The sequence below is a fragment of the Lygodium microphyllum genome, chromosome 11 (assembly GCF_053477565.2).
Source record: "Lygodium microphyllum isolate KBCC chromosome 11, Lygodium_microphyllum_v1.1.10, whole genome shotgun sequence".
Taxonomy (NCBI): Eukaryota; Viridiplantae; Streptophyta; class Polypodiopsida; order Schizaeales; family Lygodiaceae; genus Lygodium; species Lygodium microphyllum.
In genome coordinates this window covers 1,148,031-1,175,303 of record NC_141145.1, presented here as the reverse complement: position 1 = coordinate 1,175,303, position 27,273 = coordinate 1,148,031, and the positions used below count along the sequence as shown (strand labels likewise).

At 41.2% G+C, this 27,273-nt stretch overlaps 1 protein-coding gene across 2 annotated transcripts; it reads left to right on the top strand.

Annotated features, from left to right (window-relative positions):
- Positions 1-2,056: 2,056 nt before the first annotated feature.
- On the top strand, positions 2,057-15,232 carry LOC148028481 (uncharacterized). Of its 2 annotated transcripts, XM_087688789.1 has the most exons (8): positions 2,059-2,586; positions 12,947-13,086; positions 13,181-13,280; positions 13,367-13,465; positions 13,536-13,883; positions 14,105-14,197; positions 14,291-14,497; positions 14,637-15,230. In XM_087688789.1, the coding sequence occupies exons 1-8, from the start codon at positions 2,218-2,220 to the stop codon at positions 14,913-14,915; spliced, it is 1,635 nt and encodes a 544-aa protein (XP_087544915.1). In that variant the 5' UTR covers positions 2,059-2,217; the 3' UTR covers positions 14,916-15,230. The 2 variants fall into 2 exon arrangements, with proteins under 2 accessions (XP_087544916.1, XP_087544915.1); XM_087688790.1 differs by lacking the exon at positions 13,536-13,883 and having other exon boundaries at positions 2,057-2,586; positions 14,637-15,232.
- The last annotated feature ends 12,041 nt before the right edge of the window (positions 15,233-27,273 follow it).

Below are 27,273 nucleotides of genomic sequence, written 5' to 3'. Positions count from 1 at the left end.
GAATGGTTGTTCTAAAGCATATTTTGATACCTTCCACAATATATTTCTTAGCATGCTAGAGGCTTTCAAAAGTTAGACTCAAGAAGTTGGAGACACTTGCTAGAAATTTCCTGTGGTCAGGTAGGAGTGAGCAATTTAAAATCCCTAAGGTAGCTTGGGAAGACTGCATTCTTCCAAAGGAATTGGGAGGATCGGGACTCCCAAACCTAGACAAGATTGCCAATAAGATGGCAGCAAAATGGATTCCACCAATGTGAAAATGAAGACCGGTATGTACTCATCAAGGCCAACTATAGGAATTTCTCTCTCTTGAACTATCCAAGATGGAAAGAGACGGATCCATTAACAATTGCTTTCAGTCAAGCAAAAGTCAAAGTCAAAGGGTGCTCAAACTTGATGAGAAACATCTGGCTTTCATGGCTTACTTTCAAAGTTTAGATTAGCATTTCTCCAATCAGCAACTTCACTCTCCCATGGAGTGCTTCAGACTCTATCTGGCTTAGCATAATTCATGGTTTGGTGGAGGAAGAGCAAATTCCTGTCGCATACAAGATGCTCAAGAAAGGAATCAAACAATGGTCAATAGACATCTGGGGCTACTCTCAAGGGGACTAGAAAGATCTGGATACTCAATAACCAGTTTCATTTGGCAAGGGAAGAAATCACCTTGATATTTTAGTCTCTTGGGGGCCACACATTTACCGTACGATTCAACTGAATAAGGAATTTAATGCCAAAGGAATATGCTAGTTAAATGATAAACCACTTCTACCTATTCAAGAGAGAAAGGAGTCACCCAGAAAACTAGTAAATAATATAAACACATCAATTGGAATCATCTTCAATGGAATTACACATTCGTTATGATATGGATTTCTAGCATCCATCCTATTATGGCTGATTCACATGAAAGTTGTCTAGACATGCTCCAGAGCTAAAAAGTTAGGCATTGGTACACGTTTATGCCCTCAGTGTCACAAAGAAGAGGAAACCATCCCCCATCTTTTCTTTTCGTATCAATTTAATCGAAATGCCTTGAATTAGCCTTGATCAGTGTGTCAAATGCATCATTTTGACCCATCTCCACATTGGCAAGGGGTTCCTAATCTTACCCCTCAAAATGATTTCCCCTTTTCATCCCTAAACCATATCATGGAAAGAATTAATTCTTGGTGAAATTTATGGAGTGCATCCTATCACTTGGATTTGGCTGTGCAGTTTATTTCTGTGGCAGATATCGATTTCTCAGAATAAAAAATTATTTGAACAGCTCAATGTGGATCCAATGCATAGTTTTAAAGAGGAGTTTTTGTTTCAGGCCAAGACTCAAAGAAAATAACTGGCTAAAGATTGCAACAAGCATCGCTCAGTTCAAAAGAAGAAAAAGGAAGACTTGTACGAAGGACTGGGCATCGAGATGAAGAAGTTCCTCATTTATGAAGAAAAGAGAAAGAAAATGGAGCATAGAGAAGCATGGTTTATTGCAATGTATAAAAAGCCTACTGCAAACACCCTTGATGTAATGGAGAATCAAGTCAAGAAATGAAAAGCTAAGCCAATGTAAATAGAAGTTAGCTTGCTAAGTCTAGGTGGGTGGACTCTTGCTCAGGTCCACATTTTGTAATACTCCTCTTTTACTTTTACTTCTACTAATACAACTTGTCGTTTGTGCAAAAAAAAAAGAAAGAAGAGAGAAGAAAAGAAAAAAAGAGGGGGGAGAGCGAGAGGTAAAAAAAAGAGGAGAGAAAGAGAGAGGAAAAAAAGACACAAGGCCACTTCTTGACAGCCTCCTGTGGTAGCATTGTTGCTTGCGCAAGGAATGCTAGTCAAGGATGAAGAGATTGTGATGAAGGCCAACGAATTTCTTCCTAAGACATCGAAAAGAAAGAAGAAATAGGATAGCCTTTGTGGAGCCTTTAAGGTATTATGATTGGTGCTCATATTTTTCAAAGCGAACAATAAAAGAGAAGAAATAGGATTAGCCGTTGTGGAGCCTTTCAGGAATTATGATTGGCGCTCATTTTTTTAATCAAAGCAAACAAGAAAAGAGAAGAAATGGAGCACCGACGATACAAAATTAGATGCCTCCTTTCCTGCATTGCCTTTTCCTGGTCGGCCATGGCTCAATAAGCCCACTCTCCCTTCTAATATTTTTGGCCGGCTCTTCCAAATATAAAAAGGAGGACAGGCCAAATTTGGGGGCTTCTGCTGCACAGCATGACAGCCCCGAGCCACAAAGCGAAGCCGCAGCAGGGATTCTCATCATCATTGGCTCAGCAGAGAGCTGCCCTTGCGTCCCTGGAGAAGGAGGCCGCCCTCAGGAGACTGCGAGAGGCAGAGGCTAGCTTGCGGGAAGCCATAAGTGAACTCCACCATCACAGCCATGGCAGGGACGATCGGTACTCTTCGTTTTTCAGTGGGAGGCACCACCTCTGCCAGCATTCTGATTCTTGCGTTGCCAATTCCATTGGGAGCCTCTGCCGGAGCTTCCTCTTGGCGTACGGTGTCCGAGTTGGCATCGGGATTCTTCTCAGAGCTTTCAAGCTTGCAAGGAACAAATCCTATCGCTCCATCCTGGACTTGAGGGTACACGTTCGAAGCCTCACTTTATGTTGTGTCCTGATACCAGTTCCTTGAAATAGGATCCTTTTTCAATTATGTTCTGTTAACTCGGAGTTGACTCGGGGGTTTGCTCATGTCCGTTCCTCAAAGCATGAGCTCATCTTGAGAAATTGTCCAAAATGTAGTTGGCTTTGCTAATGCACTTGCAGCTAGGAGTTTCAATGGCAAGTATACAATATCTCTAGGAGAGATGGAGAGGAACACTCGAGCAAGGAGAAATGATGAAGGCAGTGAAAAGAGAACTTGGCTGAATACTAGATGAAAACTGAATACAATGATCATCCCCTCCACGTGCTCCTGCAATGAGGGTGGTAGAAGTGAGAAGACAAGAAGTGATGACTGAATAACAGATGTGACTATAAATAGGCAAGAAACCCTAAAGGGTAAAAGTACTTTTGGGTGGTGTAACCCTAAAGAAACCCCACAAATACTCTCGGGTGGTGTTGTGAGTCAAAAAGATGGTCACGACCTAAATATACGGACAAAGGACAATAAGACCAAAGTGGCCTAAATGAGTGGACTTGGAACCAACCTTCCTTCCAGACAAGGGTGGTGAATAATTTGATTTATATCAAATCATAGCAAGCACAAAATATTCAAATCTCACCTTACTCATATACAGGATTTGCATAAGTAGCTATTTAATATTGATGAGATTATTCAGGATGCTGAATTGGTGAATATCACATTGAACTGTCTTCTAGAGTCATATCTTGGTTTTCACCCCTCTTTGATTTGTCTTTGAGGGGGAGACAGCCCCTTACATTTGTGGAGTTGGAAGGCCTCTTGTTGCAAGAGGAATAGACTCCAAAGAATGTTGCATTATGTTCAAGTGATGTGGCTTATGCCAAGTTGAAAGGCAAAGGAAAAGTTGGGCAAAATGCAAAAAATCAACAAAAGGGTGATGGTAGATAGCCATCAAACAAGGCTGTCCAAGACTTAGAAAAATCTAAAAAGAAGAAAAAATCCCATTATTGCAAGAAGTCCGGTCACTATATTGATGAATGCAGAAAGAGATCGGCCAAAGAGAAGAAAAAAGACTCGTGTTTGGCTGTCCAAGAGATATTAGCCAATAAATCAGCAAACGGTGATGCTTTAGCCAACTTTGTGGAGGAGGATTATGCATTTCTCACATGCAGTTATGATTTTTCTATGGCTGATTCAGTATTTAATGTTGCTGAAACACAGCAAACATGGTATTTTGATAGTGGTGCATCAAAGCACATCACATTTAGGAAGTGCTTATTTACCTCTTTGCATTCAGTCCCAGTTGGGAAGTGTATCACATGTGCGAACAACATCAACGATGATGTATGTGGCATTGGGATAGTCACTATTACTGTTGTAGATGGTTCTGATTTCATGCTTCTAGATGTCTTATTTGTGCTTGGCATTATAAAGAATTGGTTGTCTATCTTTGCTTTCAATAAGCATGGCTTTAAGTCATCTTTGAGGATGACAAATATATTATTAGAGATAGAGAGATGGACTATGCACTCAAGATAGCTGGCACCCTGTATAAGGGTTTATTTTTGTTAGACACTTATGACCAACAGTCTCACGATGCTATGGCAGTCACTAGTCTCACGTTTGCTATGTAGAATGTGGAGCTTTGGCATGCTTGTTATGGACATATGAGCATTGGGAGTTTGATGACCCTTTAGAGTTTGATGTATTTCGGGTACGACATGTTTGCCATAAAAAAGGATGGTGTAGTGCATGCTGTCCAAAAAATGTAGCTTATTCACTTTGATGTTTGTGGTTCCATGAGAGCATGTGCACTTGGGGATCATCGTTACTTCGCTACATTTATTGGTGACTACTCGAGGTATACATGGGTGTATGGGCTGAAGGCTAAATTTGATGTATTCATACATTTTAAACATCTCGTGTCAAAGCTTGAGACTAAAACTGGTTTAAAAGTGTAGACACTTAGCACAAATAGAGGGGGGGAGTACATGTCTTGTGCATTTTAGTCTTGAGACATATATGTTGTATCTTGGTATTACACATCAAGCCACTGTTAGAATGACTCCTCACCAAAATGGAGTTGCCAAAAGGAAGAATCACATTCTCATGGATTGTATATTGAAAAGCAAGGAATTGCCTCATAAATTTTGGTTATAAGGGCTTCAGTGTGCTAATCATGTGTTGAATCGTACACCTACTAAGGCTTTGAAGACAATCACACCATTTGAAGCTTAGAATGGCAAGAAACCCAAAGTTGCTACTTTTGGGTATTTGATTGCATAGCCTATATGCATGTTCCAAAAGAGTGTCATGGGAAGCTCAATGATAAGGTTGTAAAATGCATTTTTATTGGCTATAGTTTGAAAAGTAAAAGCTATTGTGTGTATGATCCACACATGAAGAATGTACATTGGATATAGGGCATGTAGGAGGAGTTAGATCCCACCAAGGTTGCAACCGTACATACATACGGATCGATTCGTACCATACGGATCGTACTGTACGGATTCGTACATTTATTTTTTTTGAAAATCTCTTTTTGACCTTCAAGGTACTAATTTGGGCTTATTTCAGAATTTCGCCTGTAGCACTTTGTTTCGCTCTGTCTGTGCACATTGCAACCAGGTAATTCTCATGCTCTCTCTCGCTTATGGCCTTGGTCTCTCATGATGCATCTCTGTCTCGTACTGTACTTTCTCTCTCTTAACTGCGAGCGGCCAATGTACTACATGATTAATCTTCTCTCTCTCTCGCTCCCTTCCGAGTCTCTCACATCTTTCACATCATCACATGTGCTTGTGATAGCAGAGCTTGAGTATGACGACGAGGGCAATGTCCTGACAGATCGGGACTTGCTCTCTTCTGGTGCATCATCATCATCAACATCTGATGAGGAGTTTTGACTCTTAGATCACGTTTCATTGTGGAGTCTAGACTCTCGACTAGCCCTTATGGGCCTTTTGAGGACATTTCTATAATGTAGTGTTGCAGCTTGCTATGTAGTATGTGCATTGTATTCAGTTTTTTTTGATGCATTTGCAGCCTTTTAACATGGATGAGAGTCGAAACTTTTGTTGTGTAAACACTGATTCATTAGTTTATATAAAGCTAAGAGTGGTGATTGGTGATTGAAGATTGATCTCTGATTGAAAACTGGTTTTGGTATCTGATGTTTGATTTTTGAAGTAACAAGTTTTATAACGTGCGGCAAGGGTTTTGTGATTACTAATCAAATGCGTATTAGCAAAGGCCTTATTAGATTGTCTTGTAGGTCTCTCACAATTTAAAATGTATTTGGATATTTTTATGTTTATTTTGATATGAAATGCCATTTATATTGATATTTTTAAAATTGGTACATATTTTTATGTATACAAAAATTTTATATGTACAGAACAACGTACAAATACATACCATACATTACGTCCAGTACGTTGTTAGAGGGGTTTTTGTCGAAAGGTCGAATCCACCGGGGATCAGAAGTAGAAGGAAGTAGAGATAGGAGATGGAAGAGAAGATAGAGAATACCCAAGTGATAAACACTACAAAAACAAATCATAATGAATTGAATCAATATGTGCAGTATATGCAATCCCATGGACCATACATTGGCAAGTTGTTAAGCGGATCTTCAGATATTTGGAAGGTACTCCGTCACATTCATTATTATTTCTCGGGGGGAGAGGAGGGGGAACTTGCATTTACAGGCTTACAATGATTCAGATTGGGCTGGTGATACAAACACCAGACAGTCTATTAGTGACAGTTTCTTTTTGGGCCGTTGATACATTTCATGGCTAAGTAAGAAATAGTCTACAATGGCTACCTCATCTTGTGAGACTGAGTACCGGGCAGTCTTCACTGTAACAATGGAATGCGTATGGCTGCATAGATTGTTGGTTGAATTATAGATTTCTTTGGAGGGTCATGCACCCATTCTTTTTGATAGTTAGAGTGCTGCTTACAATGTTAAGGAATCATGTGTTTCATGCTCACATGAAATACATTTGAGAGACATTACCATTGTGCCAAAGAGGGATGCTATGTAGGAGAGATCAGTTTGATGTATGTCCCTGCATAAGAGAATGTTGCAGACATTTTCACCAAAGCACTTCCTTGTGAGAAGTTTGAGGCTTTTCGAAAGTCCTTGAACTTGCTACCCTTTGGTGATTGATCTTTTTGTACTTCTACCACATTGGCGTTGCAGGGGGTGTTAGAGAATTTGCCAATTCTATGGGTAGTGCCCAATGTTTTAGTTAGTTGATTTGTAGTGTGAACACAACTACGTTAATAAGCTGTGCCACCACTTTTAGCATTAAATGAACTTTAGTTGAGTTAGGGATATGTCTAACTTACTTAAGACCTATTGTACTTTCACTCAATCATTCTAGCACTTGCATCTTTTGAATGTGGAATTGCTGCCCACTCTTGCTCATTGTCTTGTGTTCACTTTCTCTCTTTTTCTCCATTTCCAACAAAAGTAGCAGTATACCCACCTCCTTGTACTGTGCTCTTCTCAATGATGGCTCAGAATGTGAGGATATGATCAAGAGTGGAGTAACCCCTCCTAAATCTTGCTTGTCCACATGCTTGGAGTTGGTGCTTCTCTGCCCATTGGCTCAACTCATTCTCTAGTATCAATTCATAAATAGCCAACCATGACCATCCTATAGTTTTGTAGGAACCCGGGGATCTCTAGGTTTCAGGGTTGGTAGTATAGTATTAGTTGACCAGCTAGGATGGAAGCTTTCACATAGGGCCTTGTTGAATTTGCGGGCTAGAAGGGGTGCTAGGATGTCTTTGGCATGTGATAGATGCTCTGCTACCAATCCATTGAGGTCTTGGACGTGATCGTTTTGGAGCCTATCGATGGGGTCGCGAATCCTCGTGGTGCTGAAGAAGGTGGATGACGTGGGTTTATCCTTTGGTAATTGGGGCAACAGGGCTACCCATATACTTGGTATAATGAGATAGTATATGCATGCCACATATATGGGAAGATGATGGATGTATGGGCTTGGGATCCCGGAATGCCTTCCACATCTCATTGCTATCGTATCCCAATAATATCTAGTAAAACTTGTGGGACCATCAATCAAATCTTGGGAGGCCGCAGCCTTGCCGAAGATCACATTCTTGCTCACCTCAATCTTCCGCATCGTGGGAGCCAATATCCCTTCATGGTAGTATTGTACCCCACGAAAAGAGCTTTCTTGACTTAGAGTCGAGCTTGGTATTTCTCCTTTTTCTCGTCCACATGGACAAATGCATCGCACCCAAAGATGCGAAAGTGAGTCATGGAAGGCTTTCGTCCGAAGAAAGCCTCATATGGAGTCATGTCTTGCAAAGCGGAGGTAGGAGAACGATTGTGGATGTGAACCTTGCAAAGTGGAGGCAGGAGAACGGTTGTGGATGTGAACCACAGTCGCCACCGCCTCACCCCAAAGGGAATGAGGTAATCCTCGATGCTCCATTTATCGAGCCATCTCTAGCATGGTTTGATTCATATGCTCCATCACACCATTCTTGGATGGTGTGTCCGGATGGGCATACTCCACTTGAATGCCATGGTCCTTGCAAAACTGAGAAAAGAGGTGAGAAATAAACTTGCCACTATGATCAGCTCAAACACCATGAACTTTGAAGGTCGTTTGCTTCTCAGCAAACGCCTACTCGCAGAAATAGGAGTGCGCCTCGCTCTTGTACTCCAGGAAGTATGGCCACACATAACGATTGAAGTCATCAACCATCAATATCAAGCACTCGGCCTTCCCAAGGGAGGCCATGCCCATAGGTTTGCAAAAGGTGGGTGTGAACCAACTCAAGCGGTATAGAAACCCTTCGAGTGGCAACATGTGGATGTGGTTGCTGATGTTGCTTGCTCCTCAAGTAGCTAGGGCAAAGGGTGTGAACATGAGGGAAGTCTAGAAGTCCCTCCACCACCTTTCATTGAGAAGCATGTCGAATTGCATCCATGTTCAAATGACCATACCAAGCATGCCAAAGTAGCCCAAGCTCATGGGAAGAACATGCGGCTAAAGCTATGAGTTTATAAAGCCCACCCTCTTGTGTGCTTGTCCAAAGAGCGGCACCTATAGACTCATCCTCTAGTGTAACTGCATCTTTGGTGAAGACCACACGTATCTAGTTGGATAAGACCATAGATAGACAAAAGGTTAAAGCCCAACTTAGGTACATAAAGAACTTTGGCAGAGGAAGATTGCATATTTAGTAATAGAGGAATGGTCCTACTCCACAAACTGGAACCGTAGAGTTGTCACCAATGATGACAGTGCCCCCTTTGGAAGTCAAGTCTTGAAGCCAATCTTGCCGAAAGGTCATGTGAGAAGAAGCTTCACTATCCAGGAGCCACGGCTTCTCCTAAGTGGAAAAAGCAAGGGCTGTATCCTGCTCGGCAAAGACATGCATGAAGACAAACTCTGTCGTGGCGGGTGCGGCTTTTGAATCCTTCAAATCCTTTTCCTTTGGCTTCAAATGGGGGTACTTTTGCCAACACTTCTCCTCGGGGTGAGTGCCCTTTCCACAATGTGGGTACTTGGGCTTCTTTTCCTTCGTCTTGTCGTTCTTGTTCTCTTGCTTATTGTCCTTGGCCTTCTCCTTTTTCTTCTTCCCGCCATTGGTACCTATAGTAAAAGCCTTGGAGGAGCTAGAACTAGTGGCCGCTACCTCTTTGAGTTGCTCGTCATACTCCAAGACCAGCGATGAAAGCTCCTCCCATAAGTGTCTCTCATGGGTTCTTGATGTGATGAGACTGGTGTAGAAAACATTGAACCTAGGAGGACTGTTGCATCAACCTGATCATAGCCATATCCTCAGAGGATATCTTCCGTCTAAGAGAGGCAAGCTCACCTCTCATGTCCTCCATCTTCGTGATGTGCTCCTTCATAGAAGAAGAGTCATCAAGACTAAGTATCCGCAATTTCTTCTCAAGGGAATCTTGTGGGCAAAAGTCTTGTGCTAGTACAAAGATGAAAGCTTGTGCCACATGTCTGTTGTGGTCTTCAACCTGCAAACATGAACTAGGACAGTCCTAAACACTCATAAATAGAAAGGACCTCGAGAGTTGAGCCAATCCCACAAGGTAGCACGGTCCAATGAGGTACCTTGAGCTGATCCTTTTGAGGGCGGGGAATAGACTCGGAAACGAGCTTCTAATGGTCAAAGGTGTCGAGGATGCACTTCACCTTGTAAGACCACAATGAGTAGTTGGCACCGTCGAGTTTATCTTCTTTGGGTAAGGAAGGAAGGAAAAAAACGTAAATAGAGGGTATCAAAGAAGGCATCTTCACATCAGAGGGAGTCTTCATTTTAGACGGGGCCCGCTGTGAAAGATGAGTAGAAGATGGACAGGTTCTAGGAGACTCCACCCGTTGAAACTCCCTATAATCACATCTCTGCTTAGAAAAGTGATGAGACAAAAGCTCCTCCTCTGAGTCATCAAAGCTTGTAAAGTGGTAAGACATCTTCCAAATCTACAATCACTTAGAAATGCTGTGTTTTGATGGAAACACTGGGAATGTCAGAAGGCAATCAGCTACAGATCATGTAGATGTGTCGCCTACACAAAGAAATACTTTTGTCTGCAACTAGAGGTGCCACTGCCTCCAGAAGAGGAAAATCGGCTGCAAATGCTGATGTGGCAGCAATAAATCTTGCCGACTGGGGGAGAAAAGCTGCCAGTTGCATCAATTAGCTGATGATTCACCACTAGGGAGTGTTGCCTCTGCTAGAAGCCTCCAGAAATGGCTGTGTTTGCAGCAAATGCAAGGTGTTGGGCTTGTGTTTGATGTTTGGGGATGCTCTTCTGCAAAGAAGTCTGTACTTTGTGCTCTCACTTAGGCTATGATACCATTTGAGAGTGTGTAATGGAAGAAGGAACACGAACATAGAGAGAGAAAGAGATAGAGAAAGCAGAAAATGAAGGAAGAAATACTGCACTGATTGAAGATGAATGCTGAACACAATAATGTGGATTGATCAGTCCCTACACGCAGCCCAAGGCGTTAGTGAGGGTACCAAATCAGGCTGAGATGATGGCAGCACCATGTCGGAGAGTGTTTGGGAGCCAAAGTGTGCTGAAATGTGCACGAAGAAGTGATTAGCCAAGGGTGGGCTGTGGCTATAAATAGCCAAACACCTCTACAACTGGCCGACTGCTAAAAAGGCCTCTAAATCTGGCCGATTTGATGTTGGGGATACCTGGCTTTGCTTGGGGGGCCCCATTGTACCCCGGAGGCTTTTGTTTAGCTCCAAGACAGTCATTGGAATGCCATGGTGTTCGGACAACCAGCAATGCTGAGCAGGTGGGGGGCAGCAGGCGTGTCCAGGGTGGGGGGGTAGGCCAGGTGGGTCTAGGGGCAGAAGGTGGAGCAGGCGTGACGGAAGACCTTCAGGTCTGTGGGTGGCAGCAGGTCGCTTGTCATGTAGTGGGTCAGGCAGGGTGAAAAAGTGGGTTAGGTGGGTGAACATGTAGGAGGCTGAGTCGCGAGGGACAGGCTGTGATGAGAGAGAGAGAGAGAGAGAGAGAGAGAGAGAGAGAGAGAGGAGAATACAATAATGATGAAGGAACAAGACTGAAAATTAGTAACGACCTAAGTCTTGGCCCATGTGTGGAGTAATGGTGCGAGAGAGAGAGAGAAATGATGCACAATAATTCAATCATAATGATGAATGAATGTAGTCAATTGAACGAATCAAAGTACAATCAATCACACTGGTAATAATGTCAACCTTGATGTGCTAAAGTGCACAAATTGTCTTTACATAGAAAAGGACTAACTGGTGCTAATCTTTCTAGGAAACCCTAGCCCTAACTGTAGTAGGTGCGCTAATTGTTGTAACCCTCCTAAGTGACAGTTAGTGTAGCTAGTAACCCCAAACTAGAGCACAAAGGGCATCAATGGGTAGCCCATGGGATGGTCAGCACTGAGAACAAGCCGGCCCTACATAAATGCCAGAGCGCATCAATGAGTTTCAGAATGAGAGGGATATGCTGAAGACTGAAAATGATGAAGAGGGTGAAATCTGGCTGAATGAGAGGCACTGCTCTAGCTGCTTAATATGTAGGCAAAGAGAGGAGAATATGCTGACCTGCTGCCCAAGAGGGCGGACCAGCTGCTGCCTGTGAAAAATGGTCAATTGGCTGCAGAGTATGGCTGACTTGATGGCTGCCAATAATGACCTGCTGCCATGTGGCAATGTGCCTCTATAATGATGACAAAATTGGCTGTAAATGCACTAACAGCACCTAATGAATGCATATACTGACACAAATGTCAAAGCTTCCATGTCTCTGTCAGACTAAACACATCCTTGTGACACTGGCCCTCTCCTCCATTTCAGCTGTGTCCACTGCTCTCTCCTTCTGTAGCATCATTCTCCCCTTCTATCAGCTAGTAGCTGGTTGGATAGATCGTGGAGAAATGTGTGCAATGGAAAACCTTGGTCTTAATATTGGACAACACAAGTCTTTCACCTTGCATGTTGTCCTTTTCTGAATGGTCGGAGGCTGAAGAGGAGTTGGGGGAGATCACAGACTTTGGCCAGGTTGTCTGTCACTCACTTTCCCAGGCACAACTTTGTGATTGGCTTCACACTACTCTCTACATTAGCACCTTGTACATAGTCGAGGCCATGCTGATGGAACAGGGTCCCTTCAATGAAGAAAAAGAACCATTGTGGTTTCTTTTCTTTATTTGGGAGTAGCCATTGTTTTTTCCCTTATTTCTTCTGTATTTACATATGTAGCCCCTTGACTCATTTGGATTCTCTTAACTTGATATGTAGGTGAGAGGGGACATTGAGATTTATGATCCAGCTCCATGTATGGGCTATATTTAGATTTTCTGATCTATATATGGGACCCTGTTTTGGTCCACTTTCCCTATTTATGCTCCGACCAGCTGCCAAGTTGGTCAACATCTGTAATTGGATCAGATGCTGATGTACAGGCTCACAGTTCTTAGTTCTGCAGTTCCAGTTTTTTGTTTCTGCTTCCACACACATTTTGTTCATTTTGTTGTCTCTCTGTGCATGCATATATTGCTACATGGTACTATTGGCAAAAGTAGCTGCTTTCTTTAGTGTATACATTGTGTATATTGGTGTGCACTTACGATGATATCACATAATTGACTTTCTTGTTATGGAACTCGTACATTTGATTCTTCATCAGTATGGACCTCAAATGGTACCTATTTTTGGTTTTTGTATCGTTCAGCTGCATAAATATAATGGGTCATACTAGTGAAATGGTTTATGGTGCCAGTAATGGCATGTGACTGGGTTTACTTATGTATCTGGGAACCTAACTACATGAAACATCCTATTTCAGGTTCTCGTATCAGAAAAGAATCTGATCATAAGGGAAGAAGCTTGTCGTACTGGTCTTCTATTTGGTGGATTTACGGGAGGTTATCATGCAATGCATTGCATCATGCGAAGATTAAGAAACAAGGAGACATCATCAAACGAGTATGTGATAATGTGCTTGGAGTGAGATCTGTATGGATCTATTCTTGCTGAATACATTGTTTATATTGCCTTGTCTGGCCTTGGGGATGTGCAGGTTCATTGCAGGTGCTGTTGCTGGCCTCTCCATTTTGGCGTTGGATGATTCTAGCAGGAGGCGAACTTTTGCTCTTTATCTTCTTGCTAGGCTTGCACAGGTAACAAGCTGTCTCTCTCTTGGTTTGATGAATAGGCTACATTATCTTGTTAAAGCTTCTCTTTGAAATTTTCGTTATTTGAGCAGTGCTTGTACAATTCAGCAAAAGCGAAAAATAAGTTTCATCTCTGGGGTAGTCACTGGAGACATGGTGATACCTTGTTGTTTGCTATTGCATGTGCTCAGGTATGTGTGGTGCTGGTTTTTCATTCCCTTTTGCTAGACAGAGTAAACTGTTGACATAATTTTCTTTCAGGTTATGTATGCATATGTAATGCGGCCTGAGACATTGCCCAAGTCGTATCTAGAATTTATTCTCAAAACTGCATCCATTCCTAAGCCTGTGCTGAAGGCCGTCCGTGAAAGCTGCCGAGGGGGACCTGTTGATGCAGTGTCTTTGTCTGACTTTGTTTCTAGCAGGAATGGTGGTGCCCCCTTTGAGCTGAGTCCCGATTGTGCACTCATTCCTTGCTCAGCTATACACCCAGAGACATTGTCCTGCATGGGGCAAACGAGTAAAGTGGCACGTTCTGCGTTCAAGCAGACATTTCCACTCTACTTGTCACTCACCTTTGTACCTTTTGTTATCTTGAATCTACAGAAGGTAATGGACGAGTTTCCCTTAGAATCTTGCAGCCTTCTCTTTGATTGTGCATGCCTTTGTGTGCACGTGTGCTTCCCTGTGCTATGCTTTAAGTGGCTCAATAATTGTTATGTCATTGTTTGGGAAGGAATGGAAAAAGTTTCTCTTTAGATATGTTGTGTTCTGTAGTCATTAGAAACAAAGTTTTTATGTGTTGTACATTTTACTCCCATCTTTTGCAGTTTATACAAGCTCCTGTACATACATTTTGGATGGCTTTCAAAGGAGCAGTTCGTTCTACATGCTTCCTCTCTGTATTTGGGGGAATTTATCAAGTACAGATCTCACTAAACCACATGCACAAGGGTTTAATGACCTGATGTCCAGTGATTCAGATGACCTGATAATGGCAATGTTTGTTGGGCCAGGGTTATATATGTTTACAAAGGAAGGTGGTTACCAAGGATCACAAATTGTTTTACTGGTTTGGCGGAGCTCTGGCTTCCTTGTCTGTTCTGCTAGAGAAGAAGAGTCGGAGAGCAGAATTGGCACTCTATTTACTCCCACGAGCAGCAGACTCTCTGTGGTATATCTTGGTGGACAGGCATTTGCTACCAAATATCAGGCATGCTGAAGTGCGTATGGTGTATTTCATTTTTCGTTTTGCAAGCAGTCCAGACTCTGGCTTGTTGGCAACATGATTATTTCTAGCACACTTGACCGAAAGTTTAGTGGTTGCATTACTATTTTTTACAGTAGGTTGTGCCTTTGCAGGTGGCCCTTTTCTGTCTTTGCATGGGAGGTATGATGTATTTTCATGAGCATGAGCCAGACACTATGGCGCCATTTTTACGAGGTTTAATCAAAAGATTCTTGAATAGAGGGACCTCTCATGATGGGCTTTATCAAAGCAGTTCGGTCAGCTCTATTGATACTGCCGTTGGAGCCTTGCCAACAAATGAACCTAGAGATTCAAAAGAGAGCAAGGAAGGGAAGGATCACCACTCTGAAATTATAGAGAAATTAAAAGTGGAAACTTTACAAGGGCTTTGATGGGACTGCCATGTGGTTTGTAGTCCTAACACATTTATCTGAGATGATTTTTATCTGCCGGAGATAAATTCTGCTTTATTCAAATCCTTGCTCATGATGATACGTGCGTTGTAATCTTTATAGAAATAGCCTTTGGGGAAGTATAAGCAGGATTCACAAAACAAAATCATGGGTTCAATTGTTATATTAGTGTGAACAATTTGGCCACCACATTTGTATGCCTGGAAATAGGTAGAAGGTTATGCAATGGGGCTGATCTGAGATCATTGGCATTACAAAAAAGAAACAAGTTAAGTATACCACTCAAAACTGTTCATCTCAAGTATTGCAGTACCGCACTCATAATGTGTGGAGAAATGCCCTAACACAATTGAGCACAAACTGATAAAAGAATGTAGTTATGGTTAGGGTAACCTAGAAAAAATGAACATAGAGAATAATGGAATGAATGAATCTGAATAAATATAATGCCCATGCAACAAACAGTGTAGTGAAGGAATAATGACCCCTCCAACTCCTTGTCTTGAGGATCGGGGCAAAGTGTATGAGTTGAAGAATGTATTGTACCATAATGGATCCCAAAACTCAAAGGAGAGAGAAAATCAACAAATGTACTAGTAGCAAAAGTGGCTTGGTAGTCATAAGAGTCAAAATGCACCCGTTTAAGTGATCAAATGATGACAAGCGGTAGTTGTGCAGTCAAAATGCAGCTTGGGGAGGTGCGGTTAGTTGTAGGCGAGGCCTTTTGCATAGTAAACCCAGCCTTCTATGGGTCACTAGGCAATAAATGCAAGGATTGGAAAGTAGTGGATAGTTGTGATAGTTGGAGAATGAGAAATTTGGGCATAGATGGTTGTGAATAGGTGCTAGATGATGGTGAATTGTGGGGCAGTTGTAGCTAAGATCTTTATGAACGGGGCGTGGGAAGTAAAGCTCTAGCACTTGCAATTTGCAAAAATGAGATGAACTAAATGGGAGGTTAGCTTGTCTAATTATAGACAGTTTAGAGCCTTCCAAATTAGGTTTGCATGTGGAACACAAACTCTCTAGGATTGTATTTGTTGAAAGAAAAATGTTAAATTCATTAACTAGTTCAATACCTCTTCTTAGGCTCAAAAATGTTAAATTCATTAACTAGTTCAATACCTCTTATTAGGCTCAAAAAAGAAAAAAGAAAAATGTTAAATTCATTAACTAGTTCAATACCTCTTCTTAGGATTGTAAATAAGTTTAAGCTCTTTTTCTTTTTTCTTTTTCCAAGGCGTTCAATCCCAAAGTAGCTAGGGCATCGAGCAAAGAATGCACATCGGTTGCTTAGTGACCTACCAAGACTATAGAGGTGATGATAATCTTGCCAAGGGAGCCCAAGTGTTCACCTTAGAGAGACCAGAGCATCAGATAAAGGGTGTGGGTCGGCAATCCAATGACCTATTAAGTCTTGCAAAGGTAGATGGAAACACAATGGACTTTTTTTTTGGTTGGAGGGCTTTTGATTTGGTCTTGAAAAGATTTATGATTTAAGTGATGTTTTTCAATGAATTTTTGGTATATTGAGTAACAATATCCCAAAAGGAGAAAGATAAAGTACAAGAGAGATACACAATATTCAAATCAATGTATAGAGAATATATTGTCACCATCAAGAGAAAAGTTGGTCTCTCAGGATAGAAGGAAAAGTTGGAAGAAGTCACCCTCTCCTTGTCGTTCGTAAGTAGTAGAGAAGGATTGTAACCAAGTTGATTCTAAGAAGTAGATATTGTAGAATTTGTCAATTGATTACCTTGGTCAATATGTTTGCAAAGTTGTTAGTGGAAGTATAAGCTCCAAGCGAATAGTATCTAGCTTAACTTGCTCTCCAGTGAAGTGAGAGTATACTATAATGTGCCTTATCCGTAGGGTGACGATGGGGTTACTAGCTAGTACAATCGCACTTTGGTTATCACAGTAGATGACAATTGAAGCAACACATGGGAAGTAAAGTACTACCAGTAAGCTTGCCAAGTAGATGGCTTCGGTGGCACAATCATAGAGTCCTATACTTAGTCTTGGTCGTGGAAGCTACCATAATTTCTTGTCTATAGCTCGACCAAGAGATGGGACTAGTGACTAAGGAAGAGAAGTAGCCGTTGTGGGAATGCTAGTTGTTGGGATCTCTTGCCCAATCAGAATCTGTATAGCCTTACAAGCATAAACTATGACCAAAAGTCAAGCCATAAGAATAGGTACACCAAAGGTATCTCAAAACACACAAACTTGCAATCCAATGTAACATCTTAGGTGCAACGAAATTTTGATTAACCAAATTGAGTAAGCTAAATTTGGCCTAGTGTGAATCAACCAAAGAAGCTTCCTTATAACAAATCTATTAGTGTGCTGATTGAAGGGTTGATCAAGAATATTCTTAGATAAGTGGAAAATGGGATTAAGAAGCATGGCCATCCATGTGTTTAATTTGTGCAATATTGTTCAACCAATTGAAAAGTGTACTTGTGTTGTGACACAAAAATATGGCCGACCCTCAGAAAGAGACATATCCACCCTAAATAGTAAGAAAATTGATTGAGGTTAGCCATCTCAAATGTAGAGCTAAGATGGGTCTTAATTTTTGTGATAATAAATAGAATTTGAGCTATTGAGGAGTAAGTTGTCAACATACAATAGGATATAGCTGACTCCCTTTGAAACAATGCATACATATAAGCTCAGGTCATAAGGGTAGAATGGTATCTATGAGTTCGAAGGAACTCATGCATCCTTTGAACCTAAGATTTGGTGCTTGCTTCAACCCATAAAGAGATTTCCATAAATGAAAGTCTATCTTTTCACTTAGCAGAAGAAAATTTGGATGGTTGCTCCATATAGACTTCCTCCTCTAGATAACTATTTAGAAAGGAACTTCTAATATTCATTTGATAGATCAGCCTGTCAGAGAGTGATATCTTCTGGATAGGCAGTATGCCACGTAGCAAGTCGGCTAGTCTCGCAGGTGCCATGTGGCAGACAATCAGATTGTTGTAGTCGATTGCATTTAATGCACTCGACTTGCATTTATTGGGGCATTTTTTCCAACCTATTTATAGGCTCTATTTTCATTAGCCTTAGTTAGTTGTTTTCATAGATTTCAAGCCGTAGACCGTGGAGATTGCCCTTGGGGCTGATGGAGATAGATATTCAAGGTGGAAACATACACAAATATTCTCTTTGCACCCGTGTATAATTCTGTATCCTTATACAGCATTCTTCATTGCAGATTTTTTGCATTTCATTGTTTCTTTCTCTCTCTCTCCTCTCTTTGTTCACTCTTTGTCTTGGTCATTCACTTTGGCATTGCTTCACTTTGACATGGTATCAGAGCATTGAAGGATTGACCTAGGGTAGATCCATTTGAAGAGGAGATTTCAACATGACACAAGGCTGCATTTTCAACATTCAAGTGCAAGTAGGAGGCTATTAGAACAAGGCTGAGGTGAGCATGGGTGTGCGAGAAAGGAGAAGATTTGCTGTGAAGCTATTGTGGGTTTTTGCTATTAGAGAAGGAAGAAGGCTGTGTTTTGGGCCTTTAAGTGCAGATTTTACATTTCCATCACGTTCAGCAGGTAAAGGAGGAGGATGAACAAACCATAGCCCTAGTAGGCTGTATTTTCACAGTCAAAGGGGGCTGCTATTTGTGTATTGTGCAGGCATTGTAGGTGAAGATGTGTTCTAAGACTGAGACAAAGTTTCAAGCAATCATGGGTCGGAAGGTGCACATCTTACTGGCTCTTAATCAGATCAGAAGCTCGATGGTGAGAACTATCACATCTAGTGGGTCATGATGCTTGCCATTCTGGAGTCCTATGATTTGGTGAAGCTTGTTATGGAGGCTATCCATCGTCCTTCTTCGTGAGACCAGTCCAGAATCTCTTCTAGTGATAAGGTGGAGTTGGAAAAGGCTCAGGCACATTGGGACAAACTTAATGCTCGCATTCACTTGCTTTTATTTCTTTCATGTATTACAACTGTTATCTCTCATATTGAGCATTTGACGGTGGCTTGAGAGATATGGTTGGAGCTTGATCAGATGTACAATCGGATGACGGTCATGAAGCGAGTTTCTTTGGAAGTGCATGTGCGGACCATGAGTGTCAACAAGTCATCTTCTATGCGAGAACATATCAACAAGTTGAGGTAGCTTCAGATGCATGTTGGAAACGCAGGGAACGTGATCACTTCTAAAGACATGGCGATAACTCTTCTTTCATAATTACTACCTGCTTCAATGGTTTTTATTCCACCTTGATTGCTTTAGGGCGGCCTGAGACTCTTTGGTGGGAAGAGTTGGTTTCTATGGTCTTGGACCAAGAGGAGCAACTGAAAGGAATCAATGCTTCGGAATTTGAGGCCTTGGTTGGTCAGTCCTCTTAGAAGAAGGGGAATAACCAAAAGAAGAAGGAGGAAAAATCTAAGAAGGACAAAGATAAGGAGTCTATTTGTCACATTGTGGCAAAATAGGTCACAAGAAGAAGGATTGCCCTGACAAGGAGAAGAAGGAGAAGAAGAAGAAAGAGAAATCTTCAAAGGATTCCAGAGCGGTGGTTGCTCCCTCATCACCTGCTTTCCTCCACTTGGAGGTGGTTGAAGATTCGACCTTGATGGTTTTTGATGTTGCGTTGACGGCCCCATACACTCAAGAGTGGATTGTGTTAGATATGCTCAGTGCTCCACCCTCATAAGGTGCCAGTAATGATCCATGGTGCTCAAAGTTTAAGGTCGCCATTATGAGGGGAAGCCATACGTGAGCCTGGATATTGACTTGTATGTTAGATGAGGTCTATGTGATCGGATGGCAGAAAGGTGACCACTAATCTTTGGGTTAAACGAAGTAGTTAAGCTGGTAGTAACTCGAGGCAAAGTAAAACCGCCAGAATTTAATGGTGAAGGAGTGAAAGTCGCCATTAATGTTGAAACTTGGATAGAGTAGATGGAGGATTATTTCTCCGCTGCTGGCATAAGTGTTGCTAATCAAGAAATGATAGCAAGGTTGAGGCTTACATGTGAAGCCAAACTGTGGTGGAAACAGTGGTGTTGAGACAAATTAGTCTCTGAGCCTACTATTACCTGGAATCAGATTAAGGAGGCTGTCCAAAATCACTACTTACCCCTTGCCTATCAGACACTCAAGATGAACGATTTCTTTTACCTTAAGCAGCTAGGAATAACCTTCGAAGGGTACTATTCTCGGGTTATGACCTTGCAAAAGTACGCTCCTCACTTGTCAATGAAGCAACAAGTGGCATGTTTCTACCAAGGTCTGAATTTTCCCCTTAGCCAGCGGCCCCCTGGCAGGGGTCCGAGGCAGCTCCCTTGGCCCGACGGTAAAGGGAATATTCCTTGGCCGACTAGTGGAGGTTCATATGGTAGGTTAGTCAGGTCGACATAACTGCCTTCGTAGGCTATAAAAGCTAAACCCCTTCACAACTATCCATCATCCATCTTTCACCCAATCAGAGTTGTTCCAACTAGACTTAAGCTCATCACCTATCTTCTGTCTAGATTGCCATCTAAGCTTCATAGTGGAAGTGCACGGGTAGACAGAGCCATCTTTGTATTAGTTGTTTGGAGCTAAATATTTTTTTTAAATTCTCCACTTATCTGTTGTGTACTCTCTATCTCTTTCTCAGATTTTGTTCGTTGCGCCGTATAATTTTTGCAGATTGTTGACAGTGGTGCCTCCCGACACATGACTCCTTTAGCAATAGGTGTTGCTCACTTGCGGCTTTTGCATGGCTGGATTCTCATTGGTGACTGTTCGTCTATTCCTATACAACAAGGTCGGGGAAACATGCATCTTATTCTAGATGGATGTGGTGGTACCCATACATATGAGGTCCTTTATGTATTAGCTTTGGGGTACCATCTACTTTTGGTGCATAAGATTTGTGCCCTTGGCCTTTTGGTCCAATTTGATGTGGATCCTTTTCGGATTCTTGATCGAGGATTGAGATAGGTTTTTTCTTCAAGTTATGAGGAAACGTTGTGATCTTCTTCTACCTTGACTTCTCTTCTTCTTATCGCACAAACACAGTCTTTCACGTGCTTGGTTTAGCCACCTCAATTATGATTACCTTTGGAAGACATTAAAGGGACAACTTGTTTGAGGTTTGCCAAATATTGTGGTGAGCCAACAACCTCATGTATCCTGCATCTGTGGGAAGTAGACTTGTGATGTTGTTCCTAGCATGCTTCGAGGTGGCCTTTAACACCCTTGGAGCTTGTTTCTACCAATCTTTGAGGACCAATGAGGACAGAATCCCTTAGAGGGAGCTTGTATTTCATGCTCATTGTGAATGATTACAGTAGGATGACTTGGGCTTATTTCTTAAAGCTGAAGCCGAAGGCTTTCTCCAACTTTAAGGATTGGTTGCTCTTTAAGGAGATTGATCGGGCTGGAAGTTGAAGACCTTAGGATTGAATAAGGGCGAAGAATTTGTTTCTAATGAGTTTGCACATTTTTGTGTAGATCGTGGTATTCACTAGGATTTTGTGAATACAAACACCTCTCAGGAGAATGACATCTTGGAGTGGAAGAATCGTAGTGTAATCAAGATGGCTTGTACCATGATGGAGCATCATTAGACACCTCAGTGTCTCTGGGCTAAGGTTGTGGCTACTATAGTTTACATCCTTAATTGTTCCCCTACTTCCATTGTTGCTAGTATGACTCAATATGAGGCATACTTTGGGTCAATGCCATATGTTTCTTATTTGAGGGTTTTTGGGTGTGATGCCTATGTTCACATCCTGAAGACACATCATGACAAATTTGAAGCATCTTCCAAAAGACAGGTGCTTGTGGGGTGTAGCTCGTAGTCTCAAGGCTACCAATTGTATGATCTTCTTAAGTGGGATGTATACACGAGCTAGGATATTCGGTTTTGTGGAAGTTCTAGACCTAGAGAGGGGTGAGGAACACCTTGTTCTTGGAGATTCCAGTGATAGTTGGGCCCCAACGACTATTCCTCTAGAGCGTGTGTCTCTTGAGGACTCTTCTTCAGATGAGGAGCTCAGTTTCCAACCCCGGATTCATCAATTTCTCCCCCATTGATGGTGGACCTTCTAGAAACTATAGGAGATGGAGAGTGATGAGGTGAGATCCAACCTCATCCTCATTCAGATCGTGACACTCTTTGTGATGTAGGGATTGAGGGTGTCCCTGAGGTTTGGTAGCCATATGATGGCTCGTAGCATTCTTGGAGGAACTAAGCATATCATATTGAGTTTGTTTACACTAATTAGTATTTGATGACTTGTGTCATGTAGGATTGAGAGTCCACTTTCGTGAAGGAGGCTTTACAACATGATAATTGGCGAATAGTGATGGAGTAGGAGTTGAAGTTGATTGAGAGGTGTGGCACTTGGTATCTCATGCTGAAGCCTCCTCATAAGTGTTGAGAATCAAGCTCGTGATCAGTATCACTAACATGACCGACCTTATCTAGAAAATTGTCATCTTAGCTATCTCTCTACATGTGTGGTGTAATAACTAAGTCGGTTAGACTCAACCATAGTTAGTGGTATGGTCGATTAGTGACCTAGTGTGTTTTTCAATTATGTGTGATTAGACTTTAGTGAGAACAATGACAGTTCACTACTCTATGTTATAGCTCCATGTCTTTGTCTCTCTCTCACTTTGAATCTCCATCATGGTATTAGAGCCTAAATGCCTGAAGCCTGAAGGCTTGGTAGTGGCCATTTGACATCAAGACATCAGATCTGAAAAAAAAACGTCATCAAAGGAGACTGTGCTTGTAGCCCATTTTTTTACAGAAGCCATATCTTGCTACAGAAATTGATTTTGGAGTAACGGCTTGCAATACTCAACCATTTCAACGTGGTCTACAACTTTGCAGAAGAAAGTTTTTTCAAATTCTTCACGGATTTTGAGATATTTAGCACAGACCTATGCAAACAAACTGTTTACTACAGTAAACAATAGGTGGTTCCAGAGCATTGGTGGCTTTTATCCTAAAAATGTATATGCCCTTATTATCGTGCATTTGAGCATGATATTGGAGTGTTAAATGCTCAGTTTTGGAGCTTATTTGCAGGTTGGAAACAATGAATTGGTTGCTATCCTGAATTTGGAAACAATTTACCTCCAAGGTTGAAGTATCTGTGATGCTTATTTGCTATTGAAAAATGCTTGGATCATACCACTTGAGTGGTAGTTTCTTTTGGGATATTGTGAGTGTTGAAAGTTCAAATTTTGGACTGATTTATTGCTGGTTATACCGGGGTATTGACTGGTTACTGTCTGTAGAAGGATACCTATCATCTTCACTTGATATACATGCATAGAGTGGCAACTAAATGAGATGTTTTGGGACTGTTTTGAGGTCTGAATACTCTTGTTTTAATAGAGAAAATATTTCTAGTTATAGCAGTGGACTGGTTGTATTTAGTACTGCTACTTGCTTACAGTACAAACATTGATGCTTGTTTGGTCACATATTGAATCCCCAATGTATTGGGACATGTCTATGGTGGTTTAAGGATAAATTTTGACCTAAGAATATCCTGATTATTACAGAGTTTATGCTGCTCGTCATAATAGGCTGCTTGCCTGCCATCAATTGTGGAAAAGTCTAGTGAATGTCAACATAAGTTCTATGCATCTATTGATGCTTGTGTGGATACAGTTTGTTTTTGGGATCTTTTGCTACTACCATAGAATGTTTTGAACTGATTTGAGCTTGGTTTATGCTCAGTTGACTGTGTTTTTTTATTGCTAGAATACAGTTTATAGCAAGTAGGGTATCAGGGAAAACTGGTCATGAACTGCAGGAAACTGTTCTTGAACTATAGAAAACTGTTCCTGAACTCTGCATAGGAAGACTATTTTTGAACTGTAGGAAGTCTAATCCTGAACTATAGGAAAACTGTTTCTGAACTGCAGGAAGTCTATTTTTGAACTGCAGGATCATACCACTTGAGTGGTAGTTGCTTTTTGGGATATTGTGAGTGCTGAAAGTTCAAATTTTGGACTGATTTGTTGCTGGTTATACCGGGGTATTGACTGGTTACTGTCTGTAGAAGGATACCTATCATCTTCACTTGATATACATGCATAGAGTGGCAACTAAATGAGATGTTTTGGGACTGTTTTGAGGTCTGAATACTCTTGTTTTAATAGAGAAAATATTGCTAGTTATAGCAGTGGACTGGTTGTATTTAGTACTGCTACTTGCTTACAGTACAAACATTGATGCTTGCTTGGTCACATATTGAATCCCCAATGTATTGGGACATGTCTATGGTGGTTTAAGGATAAATTTTGACCTAAGAATATCCTGATTATTACAGAGTTTATGCTGCTCGTCATAATAGGCTGCTTGCCTGCCATCAATTGTGGAAAAGTCTAGTGAATGTCAACATAAGTTCTATGCATCTATTGATGCTTGTGTGGATACAGTTTGTTTTTGGGATCTTTTGCTACTACCATAGAATGTTTTGAACTGATTTGAGCTTGGTTTATGCTCAGTTGACTGTGTTTTTTTATTGCTAGAATACAGTTTATAGCAAGTAGGGTATCAGGGAAAACTGGTCATGAACTGTAAGAAACTGTTCTTGAACTGTAGAAAACTGTTCCTGAACTCTGCATAGGAAGACTATTTTTGAACTGTAGGAAGTCTAATCCTGAACTATAGGAAAACTGTTTCTGAACTGCAGGAAGTCTATTTCTGAACTGCAGGATCATACCACTTGAGTGGTAGTTGCTTTTTGGGATATTGTGAGTGCTGAAAGTTCAAATTTTGGACTGATTTGTTGCTGGTTATACCGGGGTATTGACTGGTTACTGTCTGTAGAAGGATACCTATCATCTTCACTTGATATACATGCATAGAGTGGCAACTAAATGAGATGTTTTGGGACTGTTTTGAGGTCTGAATACTCTTGTTTTAATAGAGAAAATATTGCTAGTTATAGCAGTGGACTGGTTGTATTTAGTAATGCTACTTGCTTACAGTACAAACATTGATGCTTGTTTGGTCACATATTGAATCCCCAATGTATTGGGACATGTCTATGGTGGTTTAAGGATAAATTTTGACCTAAGAATATCCTGATTATTACAGAGTTTATGCTGCTCGTCATAATAGGCTGCTTGCCTGCCATCAATTGTGGAAAAGTCTAGTGAATGTCAACATAAGTTCTATGCATCTATTGATGCTTGTGTGGATACAGTTTGTTTCTGGGATCTTTTGCTACTACCATAGAATGTTTTGAACTGATTTGAGCTTGGTTTATGCTCAGTTGACTATGTTTTTTTATTGCTGGAATACAATTTATAGCAAGTAGGGTATCAGGGAAAACTGGTCATGAATTGCAGGAAACTGTTCTTGAACTGTAGAAAACTGTTCCTGAACTCTGCACAGGAAGACTATTTTTGAACTGTAGGAAGTCTGTTCCTGAACTATAGGAAAACTGTTTTTGAACTGCAGGAAGTCTATTCCTGAACTGTAAGAAAACTTTTCATGAACTACAGGGAGTTAAGCACTTATAGATTACATATAGAATTGAATATCTTAGTTGCAAATATGACAAATGCTCAAGGCACTGACAATATCACTCAAATTATGGGAGGGAAGCTTGATAACAAAAACTTTGCTCTATGGAAGTTCAAAATATGAAACTTTTTAATTAGCAGATGTTATTGGGATTTATGTACGGGGGTTGAAAGCTAAACATGATTGCCTGAACAAAATCCTACACAAGAACAATGGAGAGCTCATCGACAGTGGTCGGAAAGAGCTAGTAAAGTATTGCATTGGTTTTCTTTATGCATTTCTGATGCAATGGCTATGCAGATTACCAATTGCTATTCCCCGAAGGATGCTTAGGATGCACTCATGAAGAATTACGGTAATGTCATGCATGCAATAAAGATACAGCTGAAGTAGCAGTTCAACAACATGTCTAGGAATGGCAGGAGCATTCAAGCATACACAATTGAAATAAAGACCATAGCTGACCAGCTGGCTACTATTGGATCTCGTGTTTCAGAGGATGATATGATTGCAGTGACATTGAATGGGTTAGGCAAGGAGTATAAGGCATTTGATAGGTCTATTTTCGTGAGAACAAAACCCCCTAATTGGGATGAGTTACTTGCACTGCTGCTACATGAAGAAGTAAAGATTGGCTTAAATACAGGTTTTCAAGCACATCTCAAGGCAGAGACACTGTCTTTTACTCTAGTCAATGAGCTAGAGGTGGTAAACTCATGGAGCTTTTCGGGGTTGAGGAGAAACTCGAAACACATATGGACAGTAGCAACAAAATACTTGGCATAGCTCAAATACGCAAGGACAACGAGGATTTGGAGCCTTTACAAGCAGGGGGAGATTACCTAGAGGCAAAGGTGGTTCCTGGTAGTCGCATGAGCAGTCTAACAGGGATAAAGACTGTCATTATTGTGGAAGATATGGGCATATTGTGAAGGATTACCATAAAAAGAAAATTAATATGAAGGAAAAAGGTAGGCAACATGGACATTATGCATCTTCCAGTGGTACTCAGGATGACCAGGGAGATAAACTCTTTGCTATGCAGCATGTATCTAAGAATATGCCTAAGCAAGGCAAATATGAGAAGTTTTACATAGACTCAGGAGCATCCAATCATATGACTCCTCATGGTGAATGGTTTGATGAGTTAGTAGCAGGGTCTTGTGGATTTGTATGTATTGGTGATGATACACATCATGATATTCAACATATAGGTGTGGTTCCATTGCTCATGCTCGATGGCAAAAAGAAGAGCCTACATGATGTACTACACGTACCTTCTATCACCAAGAATTTACTATTGATTGGACAGATGGTAGAACATAATTTGCAAGTCAGATTCAATAGGGATGGTTGTTTTATTGAAGAATATGGAAATGGTTGTAAATTGATTGTTAAAGGCAAGAGAGATGGCAGAATGTTTACTTTGGATGTATCTATCCTAGAACTGAAGTTAGCCATGTTTGCCCATGATAATGGAGTAGTTCGAGATGTAGAAAGCTGGCACAAATGCATCGGTCATGTTAATGTACAAAAGCTAAAAAAAAAAGCAGAAAGAGGTTGTACTTGGCTTGCCAAAGTTCCAATACACTGATCTTGGACATGTATGCTCTGCTTGTCACTTTGGGAAACAAGCGAGATTCCCGTTCATGAGACATGTCAGAAATAGTTCTCGTCTTTTGCAGTTGATACAATCGGAGGTATTATGTATCCTTCATTGATGATTTTAGCCAATACACATGGCTATATATTTTGAAGCACAAGGATGAGGTGCTTGATGTCTTTAAGGACTTTAAGAAGCATGCTGAAAA

What these genes read in the sequence shown, in the direction of transcription:
- LOC148028481 (XM_087688789.1), top strand. Translation starts at nt 2,218, where the DNA reads ATGACAGCCCCGAGCCACAAAGCGAAGCCGCAGCAGGGATTCTCATCA. An exon ending in TTCTTGCTAGGCTTGCACAG is followed by an intron (nt 13,281 to 13,366) that starts GTAACAAGCTGT and finishes TTATTTGAGCAG; the next exon opens with TGCTTGTACAATTCAGCAAA. An exon ending in TTATCTTGAATCTACAGAAG is followed by an intron (nt 13,884 to 14,104) that starts GTAATGGACGAG and finishes CATCTTTTGCAG; the next exon opens with TTTATACAAGCTCCTGTACA.